The sequence below is a fragment of the Notolabrus celidotus genome, chromosome 7, assembly GCF_009762535.1.
Source record: "Notolabrus celidotus isolate fNotCel1 chromosome 7, fNotCel1.pri, whole genome shotgun sequence".
In the NCBI taxonomy this organism is placed as follows: domain Eukaryota; kingdom Metazoa; phylum Chordata; class Actinopteri; order Labriformes; family Labridae; genus Notolabrus; species Notolabrus celidotus.
In genome coordinates this window covers 18,993,414-19,013,615 of record NC_048278.1, presented here as the reverse complement: position 1 = coordinate 19,013,615, position 20,202 = coordinate 18,993,414, and the positions used below count along the sequence as shown (strand labels likewise).

General features: G+C 39.2%; 3 protein-coding genes across 5 annotated transcripts in view; all 3 read left to right on the top strand.

Annotated features, from left to right (window-relative positions):
- The first annotated feature begins 936 nt into the window (after positions 1-936).
- pgm2 (phosphoglucomutase 2) lies at positions 937-12,209 on the top strand. Its single transcript, XM_034688913.1, has 13 exons — positions 937-1,181; positions 4,130-4,297; positions 4,562-4,753; positions 5,891-5,974; positions 6,559-6,752; positions 6,876-7,065; positions 7,157-7,254; positions 7,640-7,820; positions 8,202-8,295; positions 9,368-9,497; positions 9,594-9,786; positions 10,664-10,797; positions 11,228-12,209. The coding sequence occupies exons 1-13, from the start codon at positions 1,107-1,109 to the stop codon at positions 11,328-11,330; spliced, it is 1,836 nt and encodes a 611-aa protein (XP_034544804.1). The 5' UTR covers positions 937-1,106; the 3' UTR covers positions 11,331-12,209.
- Positions 12,210-12,341: 132 nt separating this feature from the next.
- On the top strand, positions 12,342-16,094 carry LOC117816581 (TBC1 domain family member 1-like). 2 transcript variants are annotated; one of them, XM_034688915.1, is made up of 4 exons: positions 12,569-12,673; positions 12,792-12,870; positions 13,328-13,979; positions 14,799-16,094. In XM_034688915.1, the coding sequence occupies exons 3-4, from the start codon at positions 13,359-13,361 to the stop codon at positions 14,853-14,855; spliced, it is 678 nt and encodes a 225-aa protein (XP_034544806.1). In that variant the 5' UTR covers positions 12,569-12,673; positions 12,792-12,870; positions 13,328-13,358; the 3' UTR covers positions 14,856-16,094. The 2 variants fall into 2 exon arrangements, with proteins under 2 accessions (XP_034544807.1, XP_034544806.1); XM_034688916.1 differs by lacking the exons at positions 12,569-12,673; positions 12,792-12,870 and adding an exon at positions 12,342-12,566 and having other exon boundaries at positions 14,572-16,094.
- Positions 16,095-18,727: 2,633 nt separating this feature from the next.
- Positions 18,728-20,202, top strand: part of tbc1d1 (TBC1 (tre-2/USP6, BUB2, cdc16) domain family, member 1) — a 48,173-nt gene continuing 46,698 nt past the window's right edge. Inside the window, exon 1 of one of the 2 annotated variants that reach the window (XM_034688912.1) lies at positions 18,728-18,965. In XM_034688912.1, coding sequence (XP_034544803.1) covers positions 18,897-18,965 — 69 coding nt within the window. In that variant the 5' untranslated portion in view covers positions 18,728-18,896. The remainder of the gene's footprint in view (positions 18,966-20,202) is intronic. The other variant, XM_034688911.1, reaches the window with a different exon arrangement.

Below are 20,202 nucleotides of genomic sequence, written 5' to 3'. Positions count from 1 at the left end.
TCACAATACGTGTATTACCTTTACTAGTATGTTATCCTGTCTGTCATCCATTTCCATCCATGGAGTTGTCTTTGAGTACAGTAACTAGTCCCAGGTGAAACTGTCAACATCCTGCAGAAGTATACTGTTTTTTCTTATTTTGAGAAATAGCAGTAGCCTTACACAGCATATTCAAAGCCCTGTTCAAAGTAAAATTCAGTGAGCTGTACCATGCTGATGCACACGGAAGGGGATTAGTACGGTGGCCCTGAAGGCCAATGGTGATAAATATTTTTAAAAGCTCTAAATAAATTTAACTTGAAATAAATTTCACAGAACAAATATACATTTCAGAGTCACAAAATACATTTCAGAGATCACAAAATACATTTCAGAGATCACTAAATACATTTCAGAGATCACAAAATACATTTCAGAGATCACTAAATACATTTTCAGAGATCACAAAAATAAATATATATTACTATTGGCCATCAAGGCCAATGTAGATTAGGGCCACTGAAATAAAAAAAATAATAATGATGTGCAATATTTGTTTTATTTTTCTGAGATTAAAGGCAGAATTCAGACTTTTTTTCTCAGAATTTTGACTTTAATCTTAGAATATTAAGAAATATATGTTGCACCTTAATTTTTTTTTATGGGCCCTAATCGTCGTCCATAGATCCATACGCAGGGTCAGTGAGGCGGACGTAGATATTCTCAGAAGAAGAAAGTGAAAAAAAGTATTGCGATATAGTGCAAAGTATTATGAGGACCTCCAAAAATGATGGGCCACAGGGGACTCCGTAGCATGAAGTGGCCTGATAAAATCATACAGTAAAGTACTCTTGCATTTTTTAAAACAGACTTTTAATCCCTTACAATTAGTTATGAACATAGAAAATACCACATTCAAAGACAACCCTTGAAGGCACCAGATGACATACTCGTGACGCATTACGTAGCCCCGCCCCGGCTCGCGTGGAGCACACCTAAGTAGTCATACCCACACATTCATTTTCGGATTTGTGCTGGAAAATACTCCAGTGTGAGCGTATTCGCCTCGTAGGACCACATCCAGAGAGCCCATCAGTGTCCTCGCTCACTTGACTTGAAGAAGAGAAATGGAGAAGGGTTTGTCCACAACAGGGAACACTGATCTGGACCAGGCTGTCAAGCAGTGGCTGCAATATGACAAGGTGAGCTGACAGCCAAGTTAGCGAGCTAGCTTCAAGTGCTGGAGCTGAGTTGAAATGATTGTGTAGTTATTCCGCTAAATGCATGAATTTAACCAAGAGGATTTAACTCAGGAGCAGTAATGTTGTACTATTTGTGACATTTGGACAAGTAGGGGACTATATCGTGGTAACGTCAAGCAGCAATGAGTCACGACAACTTCAGCGTGATAAGGTGTTCATAAGTCATAAACATACATGTGTAATCAGAGCCGTGGGAAGTGGCTTTAAGTTGCGGGTGCTGTAGTAAGAGGTGCATTTTTTTTCTTTTTGCATTTAGGTTACTTGTGCAACTGATAGGCTAAAGCGCACATACATTTTATTTTTATTTATCTGTTTGTTTGTTTTTAACTTTTTTTATTGCGCATTATCATTGTATACAGTTCACATTTGACAAATAGAAGAAATCGTATTTTTCCATTTTCTTATAACAACATAACAGCGGCCTTAAAGAACATACAGTAATAGTAATAGTGATGAATATTATTTAGCGGATTTTGTACATAGTAATGGGCAGAAGAAGAAAAAAAAAGTAAAATCAAAACTCACGTTAGAGGGTAAAAATAAATAGAAACAAAATTCAAGTCATTAAATGACAGATTAAAACAGGTAGAACACACAGCCATCAGTGTTACAGGGTTATTCTTAATCTCTCATCCCACCAACATTCTCCCCCAGACCCCTCAAGTGTCTCAGCACTGGTCCCCATGCCTTATCAAATACCCTCATCCTTCCTGCATTCTTGAATCTAAGCTTTTCCATATGCAGGGTCTCGCCCAGCTCCCTCAGCCACATCTCAAATGAAGGAACAGCATCAGACTTCCACAATCTCAAAAAGCTTTCAAGAGAACTTTTCATTATAAATTCACAAATTGCAAATTCCATACCCCGTTGAACAGCAAAGAGCTTACAAGCCAAACCTGGTAAAACAGGCCCAAAAGACAGTAAAGCGCATTGAACAGAACTTATCCAAATACGTTCAGTTTTTAAGCAGGCACACACACACAAGGCCCAGGCATCGGGTTATTTTAAAATGAATAATTATTTAAAATTGCTATAATTATTTCTTAAATCTTCCTCAGGTATTACATTTTCAGAAAATAATACAATGAAAAAAAAACTGTTTTATTGTGTTGATGTATTTGTTTCAACTTATTTATGTATCCAGAAAAAATTGTGTGATGCCTTTTCCAACAATGGGTGCTGCAGCACCCTCAGCACCCCTACTTCCCATGGCCATGTGTGTAATTAACACTTGATCAGCTCACTAAGTATCTCCTAGTGATTCATTGAACAGGTCTGAAGTTTTTTCTCAGAATGATTAAAACAAAGTAAGGAAAGGACAACGCTACCTGAAGAAAAACTATAATACAGTATTTAATTTAAGTTCATTCAACATACACAGAGTTGCATCTCCAATCGATGTCATGAGGATTTATGATTCACATGTGTTAAAAGGCAATGGCTCCTTTTTAGTTTAGTTTAGTTTAGTTTAGTTTATTTATTTATTATTCATCTTGTCATGCACCGAAAAGGTGCCCAGCCCATATGGACTTACAAGACACTACAAAAAACAGAACAAAATTGGAGCAACAACATAAGAAGAAAAAGAAGAGAGCAGTTACAATACTGCACATGTCCAGCAATGACCTAAAGTAATTAAAAAGCACAGTGGTACACTTCAGACATTTGACAGTGACAGCAACTAAATCAGACAGAGTGTGCTCCTACGCTGCTGAACAGCATTTAACACAAACCGAGCAAACTGGACAAACAGGTACTGAAGTCTATCTTCATCGGACATGCAAAACATATCAGGACAGTTTTCTGACATTTTGTTGACAAGGAGGCCCTTGAGATCGTGATATGATGGACTGTAGAATAAAAAGTGCATTTCATTTTCAACTTCCTCCACATCACACAAGGAACACTTTCTCTCCTCCTCTGGAACAGAGTGGAAGTGGCCAGTTTCTAATGCCAGAGGAAGGATACCAGATCTCAGCTGAGCACAGACAGACCTCTGAGCCCTGGTTAGGTTAAGACATCAGTTTATATATCAGTTTATGTAGTTATTATGGAGGAAAGTTCTAGTATGAATACATAAAGAATGTAAAGGCCTCACAGGGCAAACATCCCTCCTGTCTTTCCTCATGAAGAGGAAGATAGATCTTTCATTCAGGCTGAGACACTTTGATGAGCAGCACATGCTAATTCGACTTCATTTGACCATATGACCTACACAAACCCAGCCATTCATGGCTTCATAGAGATATGGGATGCTTCCAATCAGGACACACTGAAAAGGAGACACTGGTTCATCATTGTAATGATTATTGTGGAAGTGCAGCAGCATCAATGACCATTTGTCTCAAATGGGCTGACTTGCTGTGTTAAAAGTTGCTCATTTGAACCACACAGAGCCTTTGGTAAAGATTTAACTTTTTTAAGACAATGTAAAAACATTTGACCACAATTTAACGCACGACAGTTAGTGAAGATACCTTCTTTTGATTGTCAGTCACTCAGAGGAACTTTTCATGTTCCAAAAGCGTTTGTGGTCTTACATGGACACAGATCATGATCCAGATAATAACTGGACAATCAGTCAATGAGTTGATTTTCAGTTCCTTTTTCACATTTTAAGAGAACAACTGGCTGTAGTGGGCATTTCTGTTGATGTTAATCAGCTAGCAAGCTTACTTTTATGTTTGGAGAAAATCCTGGAAAAGTTGGCAGTATTAAGAGTAAGACTTGAGACTTAAAGGCTTTTCAGATATTTCAATAGAAATCATACTGATCTTGCTGACTTGGTTTCCAGCTGTGAGCTCTAAATTAAAGTATTTAATGAATGTAGATATTAAACCTATGTGAATATAGTTATAATGAAATGTTGTTTTGTTTTTACTCCCGAGAACCCCAAAACAGTGTCGATGGTGCAGGAGCTTGTGAAAAACGGAGCAGTAGAGGCCCTCAAGAAATGCTTCTCCTCCAGAATGGAGTTTGGCACGGCAGGTCTGAGAGCAGCCATGGGCCCCGGCATTTCCTGTATGAACGACCTCACTATCATCCAAACCACTCAGGTCAGTTAATAAATAAACTACAAGCCTAGTGCTCACGATGCATCAAGTCACATGCAAAGCCAAACAAACATGTAAGTGATTCTTGTCCTCTGCAGTTAGACTCCAAACTCTCGTGATTGTCTGCGTAGCTCACATGCCACCACCTTGTTACCCATCACTGTAGACTGACATTTTTTTTCTCTCGGTTTCCTGTTGTTGTCCTCAAATGCCTTCCACTTCCCCCTTTTCAAGTGTGCTATCATATCCTCGCATCGTCTCAAACAGGGTTTCTGTCACTACCTGGAGGAGAGTTTTGGGAACCTAAAGGAGCGAGGGGTGGTGATTGGTTATGACGCCCGTGCCCATCCACCCAGCGGGGGCGGCAGCAAGCGTTTCGCCAGCCTGGCTGCAGCTGTGTTCATCAGCCGAGGGGTGCCGGTCCACCTCTTTCATGACATCACCCCTACACCCTTTGTGGTAATCTCTTGATCTCCCGTTATGTCCTCTTATATGTTTTTTTCATTTTGCAGTAACACTGACAGATCATGTAGTCCAAAACAACAAAGAAGGACAGCTAAAGCATTGTCAGATAGATAGATAGATAAAAGAAACTAATGTGAGGAGGCTCTTTGGATATGAAAAAAGGTAGAAATAGCAAGAATAATCAAAATAGAATGGATAAAATCACTCAACATGTTTCAGCCACATATGGCAGAGGCTGTAGTCATCATCATGGACTAGTTTGGCTTCCAGCTGCAATCCTCTGCTGTGTGTATTTCCCCACATTTCCTGTCTCTCAGCAGCTGTCCTGTCTTGTGAGGGCAAAAATGCCCAAACATTTTATTTTTTTTAATGAAGAGTGTCTTGGATTCCTTTTTGATTTATCATGTAGAAGCTTAAATTAGATACCATTTAACGTCCTTCTATTGAATTTTTAAATATGAAGTCCTTGTCAGTTTTATTGCTGTCAGTTCTGCTACTGGCAACAGAGGTTAAAGGGCAAATTCCATTCTAAGACAAACTCTGCCTTCATGTACCTTATGTTGCATAATGCACATATGATTTACTTGGTTATACTTTGTTTGAGACGTAGCAGGAGGGCACAATTCACACAACTTTGTGCCCAAACATTTGAGGCCAAACATGGGTTTTTTCTACTGTAGTTCGGACCAAATTTTGAATACCCTTTTTCTAGGTCTTTAATGATTCATGCACATTGAACTAGTTTATCTTTTTGCATGGCAGTAAGAACACAACCTTGAAGATATAAATGCGTGCTAGATTTGCAGTTATAAACACAGGTATAACACACTGCCCTACACTAGGTGCAAATCATGCCAGCCACAACCACATGATTACTTTACACCTTTTTTTTTTGCATAAATGTTGGAAAGCAGGCATTAAGTCAGAGGCTTCTTTCTCACTAACCAATGTACATTGGTCCATCCACTCAGGTCTACAATGAAGAAGTGTGAATTTTACAAAGAGGAAGTTGGACTTGTAGGGTTACTGTCCATAAGGTCTGCAGGAACAATAAGAAACAGTTTCACTTGCTGTTTCGTCACATGTCACTTGTCATTACATCGTAACATTTCTCTTTCCTGCCCCCTACAGCCTTTCACTGTGTCCCATCTGGGTCTGTGTGCTGGTATCATGGTGACCGCCTCTCACAACCCCAAACAGGACAACGGCTACAAGGTAACAACTTCCACCTGCACACCTCTTCATTCTTGTATTTCTTTATTTGGATGTTTGTTTAACTACTTATTGATTTAAAAATGTAAACATTGCACACAGCTTGATATGACTGACAGTTTGCTTTCGTTCTTGATATGCTTGTTTGACTTGTTGGGGGTATTGTTTGCTGAGCGTTGAAATAACTGGCCAATCAATGGATTATATGGTCGTTGGATAATTAAAGAATGTTAAGTCTTTAGAGACACTTTTTGAGCAAAAACATCTCAATACTTGCTGGTTCTTGTTTCTCATATTAAGGGCTTTTCTTCTTGTTATAGTATATCCTTTTTAATAAACTGTGTTTGATTTCTGCTCATCAATTGAAAATGCAGATTTGAATATTTCATTTTAGATGCAAGGAAATAGTGTTCAATATTTGAGATTATTATTTAACATCATATTGGCAAAAAAATATTTCAATAAATAAAAGAGAGTCAATAAAAGAGAGGAAATGAAGGAGAAACTATGAAAGGTTAGTTGATTGTGAAAATAAAAGTTATGGCAACTATACAACATCTACTTCCTTTGCTTTGTCTGTGTCTCAGGTGTACTGGGAGAACGGGGCCCAGATCATCTCTCCTCATGACAAAAGTATCGCCAAAGCCATAGAGGAAAACTTGGAGCCCTGGCCTGAGTCCTGGAACACAGAAGAGGCCCTGAAGAGCCCATTACTTAAAGACCCGTACCAGGATATCCACACGCAGTACTTCAAAACCATCCAGAATCACTGTCACAACAGGTACTAAGCAGATAACTATCTACTGAGAAGTATATTCCGTTTAATATTCACACATTCCCCCACTACAGTTGAAATGAGGCCAAACAAGATCATTCCTTTGACTCTTGTTTCTTTTTTCCACAGGGACATAAACAAGAGTTCAGAGGTGAAAATTGTGCACACATCTGTGCATGGAGTCGGCCATGCATTTGTTCAGTCAGCTTTCAAAGCCTTTGACCTCCAGCCTCCACACGCTGTAGAGGAACAGAAAGATCCAGACCCCGAGTTCACCACTGTCAAATATCCCAATCCTGAAGAGGGAGAGGGAGTCCTGGTATGCTTTGAACATTGATGTTAAATAGCCTCATATAGAGATAAGATGGTGTGTTGTAGTTGAAGGTGTGACGTTTGTGTGTGTTTTGCAGACACTGTCATTTGCTCTGGCAGAGAAAGTTGGGGCTTCTGTCGTGCTAGCTAATGACCCTGACGCTGACCGACTGGCAATCGCTGAGAAGCAGGAGAGGTGTGTGTTTGCGTGTATATGATAGTTGTATTCTAAACATAGCATTAAAAACAAATGATTTAATTCTGGAACATGTTAAAAATGTTAGTTTGTAAAGTAGCCAGTGGTTCTGTGTGATGACCGGTTTTCTCATAATTTTCATTTCACCTTCCAAGTGGAAGAATATATCACTCAACATTCACAGAGCCCAACCTATGTGAACGTGGACTAAACCTCATTGCATTAAAGTTAATTGGCTTCAGCTTTGAAAGAACGCATCATTGTTATGACAGCGGTAATGCTCTAAGCATCACAAACTAGTGATACATTGGATATACTGAAGGTTTTTTGCATTTCTGCACATTTTTTTTCTATAATCTCTCTCCCTCTCTTTTCCCTTTTTTAGTGGGCAGTGGCAATTATTCAGCGGTAATGAATTAGGAGCCTTGCTTGGTTGGTGGATGTTCCGCTGCTGGAAAAAGCAAAACTCTGACCCTGCTGCTGTAAAAAACCTCTACATGCTGTCGAGCACCGTGTCATCCAAGATTCTGCGCGCCATTGCTCTCAAGGAAGGCTTCCACTTTGAGGTAACGCCAAGAAGATATAAAAAAAATGTTACACTCAAAACTAGGTAAAAGCATAAAAAGAGGCACAACACACACTATATACATGATAGGCCATTCATATTTTCCTGCTCTCACTATTTTTCAAGAGAGCAAAACCAACCTGTTATGATCTAATGTGATTGCATCCCCTCATACATCCAAAAGGTTGAAGTTTTTCCTGCTCAAAAAGACAGCTTTCACTCCATCAACTTTTGTTTAATTCATGCCTTTGACATGCTTTCATCAGTTGTAGTTTAAGAGAAATTGTGGCTAATAGCACCCTTCTATAGGTTGGCAATTGCAAATGTTGCAGGAGGTATCATTTCTAATCCCACACTACCTCTACCTCTACTTTTTGAACAGGAAACACTGACAGGGTTCAAGTGGATGGGAAACAGAGCCAGAGACCTTTTGGACCAGAGCAAAGCTGTTCTATTTGCATTCGAGGAGGCAATAGGTACACACACACACACACACACACACACACACACACGCACAAACACACACAGACACACACAGACACACACAGACACACACACACACGCAGACACACACACGCACACACACACACACACACACACACACACACACACACACACACACACACACACACACACACACACACACAAACACACACACACACACACACACACACACACACACACACACACACACACACACACACACACTCACATGAAAAATTACCAATAGCATAACTGAAGGACAGAAGTCCTGATTAATTCCTTGTGGCATGTTGTTATGAGAATTTGATAACACACGGATCTCAGAGATGTCACACGCTGATTTAATTTGATGCCTAAAAGTATTCAACTGATTCAAATTTATCTGGGATCAGATAAAGGCCAACCTTAACTTTCTGTTTGTGAAAAAAATCTAGCTCACAAGATCTTAACTGGGGTGAGGGTGGCTGAAAGAAACATGCTTTTTGATAGAAATGTGAGAACTACTCTCCCCTGTTAGAGCTCCATGCATATGCAAATAAAAAATATTTCAAATGTCTGAACAGGATAAAATTATGATTCAATAAAAATAAATTTTCAAACTGTAGCATTTGCTACATGAAGTCTCCATGAAGTCTTTTAATCATAACCAGCATCACTTTTATGGTTTTTTTTTTAAATGTTATGACCCCTAGTGGTGTTAAATCTTCCTTAACCAAATTCTACTTTTCCTTCAATAACTTCAACCAGTCCTGGTTACTTGTTAAATGAATAAATCAACCATTACATTCAAAGAATGCATGAAAATTTCAGACATTTAAACATCCTAATTATTTCAAGTTTTGCTCTCGGTTAAAAGTCATTTCAGGTTTATATGACAACACTCTACTCAAACACATACAGACAACATCACATAGTTTAAAGCATTCCTGTATAACATGATTATGATGCTCTAATTGGAACCACATGCCTTTACACACACTATAAGTAAAAGTAACATGTGACTTGGTCAGCTAGAGCGTTATGCATAGAGAGGATTGACAGTGTGTGTTTGTGTTTGTGTTTCAGGGTATATGTGTTCTCCCTCTGTATTGGATAAGGATGGAGTGAGTGCTGCAGCCATATCAGGAGAGATGATTTCCTATCTGGCCACAAAAAGCACCAGCCTTTCTCAACAGCTCACTTCCATATATGAAGAGTAAGACACATACATACATTGTTCTCATCTGGCCTTCATTTATTTCACTGAGAAATATAAAATAACTGTAACTCTTACTGTACTCCCTATTCTCAGGTATGGCTACCACATCACTAAGAACTCTTACTTCATTTGTCATGACCAGAATGTGATACGCAGTTTGTTTGAACGCCTTCGCAACTACAAAGGTCAGAACGAGTCATATCCCACTGATTGTGGTCGCTTCTCCATCTCTGCTGTACGAGACCTGACCACCGGCTACGACAGCAACCAGCCGGACAAGAAAGCTGTAAGTCATGCACACACATGTACAGCACATCCACTCAGGATGAAGCTATTGAGTCTGTTTTGTCTGGTGGTGTTGCCAAATTCATATTTGCAACAGGAATGTTAAGTCGCCTCTTCATTTTAAAGCAGCTTCGATTGATGTTTTGATGTCAACAATGTAGAAAATGACAATGTGGAAGGGTTTGCTCACAGAAATGAACCAGCAGAAAATTGCCACCTGAATCTGTAACTCCTCTTAGCTTCACAGAGCTTTGTAACATCTCCTCATTGTTTAGCTGTTCAGCCCACGGCTATACCGGTTTGGTTGTAAATAAGATTTTTTTCTTAATGACCTACCTGGTTAAATAAAGGTTAAATAAAGGTTAAATAAAAAAATAAAAAATGGTTCAGTCACACTTCTCTCATTTAGTTTGTTTGTCTTAAGCTGGCAGCTGATTAATTAATGACCTGTCAACTACCTGAGTGGTACTAGAGCCAAAGAGAGTGAATTAAAGACTTGCATTTGCTTGGTGGTCAGAAACACAACTCCATGTGTTTCACATGTCACAGATTCTGTCATATCTGCTGGATATGGTAGAGTACAGTTATTACAGTTTAGTGTTGCATTCAAAACGTGTTTCCCCTGCCCCCAAGTGGCCAAATAAAAACTCAGCTAAGCTATGAATCAATATTATATTGTGGATGAAGTGTGTTGTTGCAGATGGAGCAAATCCTACTGCAGTATTTTTAGAAATATACTCTGACACAGATTATGCAAGCTATTTGTATATGGAGATTTTTTTTGCTTTTAAGCCTCCTTGCTCTCTTTTTATACAAAAGTTTGATGTAGGTCTTGATTTGATCAACTTTTGTATCCACTCCTTTCCTCTGTGCTATAGGTTCTTCCCACCTCCCGTTCCAGTCAGATGATCACATTTAACTTCTCAAACGGGGGCGTGGCCACTCTGAGGACCAGCGGCACTGAGCCAAAAATCAAATACTACACTGAACTCTGTGCTGCTCCTGGTAACAGGTGGGTCTCCATACAGGCCATGCCAGCTAGTGTGTAAAGATGATTTAGATTTTCGTACCTTTGGGGCTGTAGAAGATGGTTATTGACTTATTGATTTATTGATTATTGATTTTTTTATTTTTTTATTTATTTTATCAGTTGTTCATGCTGTGAAATGTATGAAGACAGTAGCCCAGATGCAAGGAAGTCAAATTGATTTAACCCCTACACATCCAAATATGTTCCGTTTTCCATGATATAAATGTGCTAAACTGCTTTAAAAGAAACAGTTTAAACAATAAATGGGTTAGTGAAAGGGTTGCCTATTACTTGTGTACTAGTTCACTAACTGTTTTTCTAAAGGTCTTAACCATACATGGCATCCCTAGTTACCTCATCACAGTGGCTTCATCTCATCATGTTTTGTTCCCTCTGATTCTTTCTCTGACAGTGATGTGACACAGCTGAAGAAGGAACTGGATGACCTGGTTAATGCCATTGTTGAAAACTTCATGGAGCCGGAGAAGAACAAACTGCAGCCCAAGCCGGAGTAGCACTTTATAGACATACAGTGACAGGGAGGATCATTTAAGGCTAGCTTTCGACCAGCATTTCACACAATGTCCTTATTAATTCAGAAGGGATTCTTGGTTTAAAACAGGCTTTATTTCACATTTATAACTCAGATAATCACAATTTCATTTCTGTCTTTCTGGGCCAGTTACACTGATATATAATCATGAATCTGTCTTAACCAACTGAAGGGTTGATGACAACTTGTTACCTCTACTTCTTTTGCTTTAAATAATGGATCCAGAGTCAGGTTTACATTCTGCTGTCACAGAATATCATTAAAACAACTTTTTATTTGGGTTAGCCTCAGCCCTGGAAATTTGAACGACAGCTTGCATAAAGTCAGTCATTCCTACTGCGTGTGGTGTTAAGTTATAAACATTCCTTTGTATTCTCCTGTAATGATAACACATTCCACACTGATTCAGCTGTAAAGTGCTGACATTAAAAAGTAACAGAAATGATCAGTAACTGTTAAAACTGATGTAACTGTAAACTAAATGCAACCAAAATGAATGCTGTAAACTAGCTTCAAAATAATTACTTATATTGTAACAGTTTTTGAAATGTCACCACATTGAAAGGTATGGTTAAACTGTGTAAAATCAATGCTAAATGTGCAAAGTTTACTGACTTGTAAGATGACTCAGCCCAAAAGCTTAGAGCACCACTAAGTGGAGATTTTGCACAAGTTTTTATAATGTGCCCACTTCTCATTCCTCCAATTGAAAAAGTTATAAGTCAAGGGACTCTTAGACACCACACAGTTGAATTTAAAAATTAGACCCCTTTAATTACCAGTAATGTATTACATACACGTGAAATAAAAACACTTTCATGGTGTGACTTGTATTCCAAGATACTGTGCTTAAAATGACTTGACTCAATAAAGATGGTTCCTAATGGGGAATGTAGAGATGAAATTGAGATATAACACGCACGCACGCACGCACGCTCATATTTCGTGCGGGCACGTCTGTCCTGCATCCTCTGGCAAGCGCATGCTGACAGCATGCACTTGCCATGCCCCGTCTGAGTGTATAGAGGATAGGAGGGAGGTCGGATCTGGCCTGTCTTCTAAATTTAACTCCAGCTAGAAACGGCTGCTGCTGCGTGGAGACCGCTCTCTTTCTGTTTGTGGACGTATGTACTGTAGCTGCACGCACCGGTTACACTGTCATCACGCTGCGCACACCGAACGAGTCTACAGTGAAAAGGTAAGGAGGCTGTACCGGCGAAGAGAGAGGGTAGCGATGGTAGATTGTTTTATGAACTGTGCTTTGTATTAATCGAGTGTGTATTAATATTGAGCATTAGTAACCATGTGCGTAAAAATCACTTTTCCGTGCGTAAAGATACAATAACCGCTAAAGTAAGGCACGTGAGGATGCGCTCCACGGCTATAAGATTTCATTATAACTTCCGTTGCTTCTCTGGTGCAGTGGGCTGACCGACATCGTGCGCTGCGCTTTCACAGTGCGTTTAAGTTGAAGAATATTTGTATTACAAGGTCAAAACGAGGTACGTTAGCGCCACTTCCGTTATGTTTCCTTCCAACTTCAATGTTTTGACTTTTGAACATGGTCATCATGTCCCTTTATTAACGCTTGAACGGGTTGGTTCATTGAAAAAAATGCGACAACACAACTGTCATTATAGAAATGGTGATGTCGTTTATGTTTGCTGATTGTATAGGATAGCAGGGGGAGTAAGGTGTCCCTCTCATTGACTGTAAAGCGACAAGCCAAACATGATCCTCATAGTAAAACTGGCATGTGTTTGTGTCCTTGAGTGCAAACGGCTCTGTCAGAATTTAAGTCATGTGTTGGTAGTTGGGTAAACAACACCAGAGGGTCATTTTGTAGGGTACCCTACAAATGACCCTGTATGTAATAGCCACTGATTCTGACATATCCATTACATATCCTTTTTCTTCTGTGTTTTAAATATTCTCCTGTACATGTTTGATGTTTTGCAGTTAAACACAGATACTGTCACTGTCACCAGCCATGGAGGGGCTCTACTTTGAAGTAAAGCCCAGAAAAGATGAACCCACCAGGCCAGGAAGCTCTGAGAAACCTCCTCTGCATTTAACCTCAAACAACCGCTCGTGTCCCTCACTGTCTCATCTCTCCTCCTCCTCAGCGTCTTTTCAGAAACTCACCCTTGCTGGGAAGAGGATTACAACATGGGGGGGAAAGGTGGTGGAAGAGGAAGAGGAAGAGGAGGAGGTACGCTACAAACTGACATTGACTGGTTCTCTACCAGTCCACCACTTGACCACCATGGCCATGCTGCCCTGGGTGGTGACTGAGATCTGCAGGTGCCGTCCTGCAGAGAAGGACCAGAGTCAAACTAGGTCTACAAGTCCGGGAGGTGGACAGCGGGATACCTCTACCTGTAATCACACAGTTTTTCTATGTGTGTCGGCATCATGGGTGCGATGTATGTCAGTTCTAGGAGAGAAGGTTGTCTGGGACCCTCTGACACACACTGTGCTGTTTGAGTGTCGACCTCACCAGGTGATGAAACTCATTCACAACAGCCAAGAGCCTCGCAGCTTTGGCTGCCTGGTCAGAGAAAGGACAAACTGTGCCTGCTATGTCTTCCAGTGCCAGGACAGCACCAAGGTAAGAGTGTGTGCATATTTCGAACTAGCTCCAACTATAAACACATGATCCAGCATTGTTCAAGCTGAGGAAGATGTTAAATAAGGATGGATCAACTGTAAAAAAAGGTACTGAAACAACAACAAACAAATTAAAGAGAATTAAAGAGCTCTGAAATGCCAAATTATCTATGTCCACATGACAGATACACTAGATAAACACTAAATGATACCATAAGTCAAGGGGAACAGTTTAATATTTAAGGAAAACATGTCAAAGATTTAACACAAGCTCAGCCTGCAGAAGCTTACAGACCATTTCCATTCCGAATAAGAGTTTAAAGCAGAGATGAAGCACTGTGAATCTCATTAGGAACAGCGATCAGCATGCATAAATCTTTTTTATGTAGTGACAAAAGCTGCCTTAGCATTCAGTGTGACCGCATCAGCATTTATTGTGACATCCCTCCAAAATCACACCATGGGGCTCCAAGTACGCAGTGCTCTCCTCAACAATGCCAACAAACACATTCCCACTCTATGCTGTGCTGACCACCACACTGCTGACCTCTAACACTTTCAACTCTCCTCCACATGGCTTGATCTGCCAACAGCCTCCATGCATCATAAAGCTGCGGCAGGTGTCTGAGCCAAGCCTGAAACATTGATAGCTTCATCACTGTGTGCCATGCCCTAAATGCCAAACACTTCAAAGAGTCTGCTGAAAAAAGTGACAGAGACAACAAAGAATTCTTAATTGGAAATTTGATGCATTAAAGAAGTCATCATACAAAATGAATGTGTGCTCTTTATCTCAGACTGTTTTTCTTGATCTTCACAGGGCTCACGTGCACATTTCTGGGCCCACATAACGAATATCTGCATGCACTGTAAATAAATAAACAGCCAACATACGCTATGTATTGTAAATACCACTGTGTGTTTAGACATATCACTGCATCCACTGTTTGTGGTGTACACAAACCAACTTGAACTTGGGTACACTATATAAATAAAGGCTGGTCATTTGTTGTAATGGCTGTGCAGGTATTTGCTTAGTACAAGTAATGATCTTTCTTTACATGAACCAAGCAGGATGTAGAGACACGTTTCCATGGTAACCACTTTCTGTGGCCCATTGCCTGTTTTGATGTGTGTGTGTGTGTGTGTGTGTGTGTGTGTGTGTGTGTGTGTGTGTGTGTGTGTGCACACTTGTTATTCTCTGTCTCGCTTCAGCACTTCCAAGAATGTGATCATGATGTCAGCCTGACCACCTGTTGCTCTAACTCTGTCACACTGGGCTCAGATACAGACACATGTACACATTTACATACACACTGTATGTGTGTTTAATCCTCAGACACTTTGTGTTAACATTTTCTTTATTACATGTTCTGAGAAAAGTTGTCAGACTTAGTTAACGGAATAAAGATTCAAGCCAAACTGATGTGGCCTAAAAATGGGGATCAGGAACATTGGCTCTTCAAAATCAAGCCACACCACAAACACTGCTAGATCTGTATTTGCTGTGCATGGAAGTGTGATGAAAATGAAACTGCTAGTAACTACACCTCCCACACTTGAAAGAGACAGTAGTTCCAAGTGTGTGAGTGTTTCCTGTATAAAAGGGTGTACTCCACAATAAACATAGTTTTACTTAAAATGGCACATTTCTGTCCTATATATTGTGACAAGAACATAATGAGTCCTTGTGATAATGTGAACCATTTTATCTACCATGGATTGAAAGCACTTTATTGGGAACATACAAATGTGTCCAGCCAGAACTTAAAGGTCAAGTAGGATGGATCAGGTACTGTAGTAGACTATAAAGGTTCTTTGGGGTTAATATTTTTTTGAATAGAGTTTGCACTGACAAAATAACCTGCTGTGAAAGATTATTGTGTTTATCCCTTGACTGTATGTCCATGTACTTATCTCTTGAAGCATTTAATGTAAAATTAGAGTCCTCTTTAAAAATAAATAGTTTAAGTCAGGGAGATTACAGAATGAAAGAAGTGCAAATTTGATGCACAGAAAATACAAACCACCACTGCTTTGATCTGCACCTCAAGCCCCACATCTGGCATCTGTATTCTGACTTATTGCTGCCATATTGACTCCCATTTAACACTTAAACACAGCAACATATACTTTTAATTTCATTTAATTACAATTAGCTCAGCTTACAAATATATTGATTATAATTTACACAGATTTATGTGTTTTTAGTGTATTATCCAACAACTATAACTTATCCTTCTCTCCTTTGCTGATACTTCATAAAAACATTGTGAATCTATAGTAAAGTTTAGAAGTAATAATAGTAAAACAGAGCTGGTATCATATAAAACATTTCATGAGAAAATTTTGAAATGTTAGCTTGAACTGTATTTTTAACCAAACAGATTTCCTAGTTTGTGTTTACACCTGTGTTATAAACCTTTTGTTTGCATGGTTAGGTGAATTGTGGATTCATGCCATTCTTGCACTGTTGCCAATCGCCCGGTCTTGTATGAGAATTAATCGTGGTTTTAAGGTAAGGGTTGAATAAGTGGTAATGATAAATTAAAAGCTTGGAGAGGCAATTTGTCAGTAATGGTCCTCACCTGTATAGAAGGAAAAAATGTAGGTATCTTAGCAAGGTTTTTAAAAGATAAAGGCTTCTGCCATATCTTATCACAAATCATATTTATATTTTAAGAAGTTTTAACTGGAGAATAAAATATTTAAGATATGTGGTATCTTATTCACTAGATATATTTGTCAAAGTGGTGAGATTCATTATGCTGTATAGAGATGTGGGCTATAAAGTCAGTTTAATTGAATGTCTGTTTTTGGAAATGGATCAGTAGAACATTGTTGAAGCCTTGCAGCAATTAAGAGGAAACGTATTTCTCTGTGTGAGGAGATATACACTAAGGTGGTGTTTTCTATGCTGCTCCTGAAGTCAAAAGTTACCACTGGGTGTCCCCACTGTAGTAAGAAAAGTTCACTATGTTTCAGAGTAAAGGATTAACCACTGATTTTTGATTGTTTATTTGTGGTGGCTGCCAATTTCTTGTGTTAATTAGGTAATTACTGTGTGTTTTCATTTATATTAAATGATTCACCTGTTATTTTAATTTTCTGTAATTGTTACTTATCTGCTTTTTTAGAGTGAACAGATGTAAATTACAAAGACATTTTTTAACGCTTGTAGCTTTGTTTTGTATGCTTCTTATCATTTTTCTCGAGAAACCATCAATGCAACCACTGATGCATATTCCTTAAGGCTTTAATATGTCATAGCCATATATATGTCATACATTGTTTGGCCCACGACTGACATACACACGCCGTCTCAAACGGTTGCACGCATACAGTTCTACTCCATTCCCATCCATCAGTCGAATCAATTGACACACAGTTTCTCTGTCTGTAATTATCCCAGCCATCCAACATTTTTGGTGCATCCACCTTTGGCCGTGTTGCTTGCAAGACGATTGCAACTGGTGGTCTATGAAGGCTGCCACTTCTCCTCCACAGTTGGTTCCTCTGTAGCTTTCTCTCCAGGGTCCGGAGGCTGACTTTGATTTTGTGAGATTCCTCCGAAACAACTAAAATTTCTTGATTTGTGAATCCATGTCTAAAGTAGTCTTCAATGATGATATCCATTAAGGTCTGCAAAGCTTTGTCTCAGCCCCTCCAAACTGTAGCTGCGGAGCAACACACATGGAAGCCCATTTAGACCTATCTCATAATTATGACTTAGTATCTCATTATTATGACTTAGTATCTCATTATTATGAGATAGTATGGGAAACGGGCTTCCATACTAATATGCTTGTTTTGATTAAAAATGTATCAATTAAACCAAAGCCAAATTAAAGGAAGTTCTTCTTTCTTACTAATGAGAAATAAGTAGGATAGTGACCATAGACAAAATATAATATTCTGCTCTTTATTATTGACACTAATTGCTGTGTAAGTCTGTATGGTCTTTAGGTAGTCATGCATTCTCACAAAAACAAGTATATTACTCTCAGAATCAGAATCAGAATCAGCTTAATTGGCCAGGTATGCTTGAACACACAAAGAATTTGATTTTGGAAAACAGTGCTCTCTATGTACAAGGCATAAGAATAAGACATACAAATAAAAAAATAAAATAAATAATAACAACAACATTAGCTATAAATACAAAAGAACAACAAATAGGCATGCCTAATGTGTACAGGCTAAAATAATATGATAAAATATGATACTCTGATTGTTCTTCATTAGAAACTTGTTGTTTCTACTGATTCTATATGAGAGAATACAGTTTAGCATTAAGGAATTGGATCTTTGGACATAACACGGTCAAATGGTGACTAAAGTAGACCTCATAACCGGTTGGAAAAGTTCTGAGTCATGAAGTTTTCTTTTCTCCCACATTCAGTCCATCCCAAGAGGATCCATAGCTGCTTGACTTGGCCTGGCTGTAACTCCAGACAGGAAATATTGTTTATGTACAGGCTGTGTAAGCGTAATTATAGACACAATCTAAACAGTCTTGTAACGGTGAAGTGGAAACCACCCTAAAGTCTACCGCTTGAAGTTTGACTGACCCGGGACAGGAACTGTGCCCACCCTATTCTCTCTGCGTATTGGTGGATTTAGCCTTGAAAAGTTAACCACAGTAATCTGACATACATTCAGGAATTGATTTATATACCTCCAAAACAAAAGCATAGCTTGTACTTCTTATACCATATCCATGTGCGGTAATGGGAATTATCTTACTTTGAAATGTTTGAACAGGAAGTCTTGCGGATGGTTGGTCACACTGCGCCGTAGGATCCTCCTCGCCTGGGAGCAAAAAATTAACTTCCAATGAATTGATATTGAAGTGTCCCGCACTGTCAGGAACCAGTTTCGGAAAAGTAACCACTCAGATCTTGGTTTTGTAAAGTTTATGGCGGATGGGATGAAAGCGCGACTCCAGCGACTCAACTTGTTCAACCTGAAACAAGAACAGAAAGATGTGAGTGAAGTTCAGACGCTGTGTCGGGTTGTGAAGTTTGCGTGCCATGCTAAGTTAGCTAACATGAACAGAGGTAGTATTGAACATTCACATTAGATAAAGTAGAACAACATGCTGTGAGCCAAGTGATCTAAGTTATATGTCGTTAGTTATTTACAGAACAGACGTAACATGCCACCTGTGTTTCCCTCAGTGTTCACAGAGGAAGAAGAAATGTTCAACTTTAAATATTAACTTTTCATTTTGTCGTTAAGTTACTTGATGCACATGTTTGTTCTGAAGTCCGAGTGCCTCTATGTTTGACAGACTGTAATGTGCACTTTAACATAGCTTTCTAAAAGCTGACTGTGATGTCTGGCTCTGTAGTTGGTCAGGCAGGGTAACAAGAATTAATGAGTGGAAAATGTCATTACTGAGTGGTTGATGCTGCTGGTTGTAAACATTGAAGCTTACGTAGGTTTCTACTATTGAATACAGCTTGATATGAGTCCACTTAAAACAGCTCAACAAAGTTTTATAACTTGATGGAAACAGTTATTTAAAGGCCCTGTGAGGAGTTTTGAAATGGCTGAGAAACAGACTGAAAATGATACTGATGCCTCTTTATAACCTTCAATAGCAAACAAGTCCATCAGCAGCAACACTGACACCTTCTCTGTTGTAATTTCTAATGCCTGAAACCGCCCTGGAGGGGTAGGTGTCAGACCAGATGATGGACATCTTGCTTCAGAAACTGCCTTCATTTGACTGTTCTCATGGAAAATAATCACATTGCCTGAAAAAGTTGACTGTTAAAAGACAACAGGATGAGTTTTTTGTTGAAAACACTACTTTTGCGTGTATAGGGCGAGAGATAAGAGGTATCACTTTGTCCACAAGGGGGGCGCCAGAATCGATACAAAACAAAAGTTCCTCACAGCAGCTTTAATGTTGATTGTTGGTCGCAAAGCATTGTGGTGTGCAGTGGTCATAATAATGTTAAGTTTCTGAATAATCAAGTATTAAATGTTGGTTTGTCTTTTGAGTAGAATTAATGAAGTTGATTGTGATTTTACCTTGGTAGTCTTCTGTAGCACTGACCCACTAACCCAGGGGTTCCCAAGCTTTTCAGCTCACGACCCCAAAAATATAGGTGCCAAAGACTCGCGACCCACACTGTCCCTCAAAGTGATTTAATGTGGCTTCATTTAGCTGGTCTGCAGAAAATGACCCTACCAATATGAGCATGTGGCTGTCT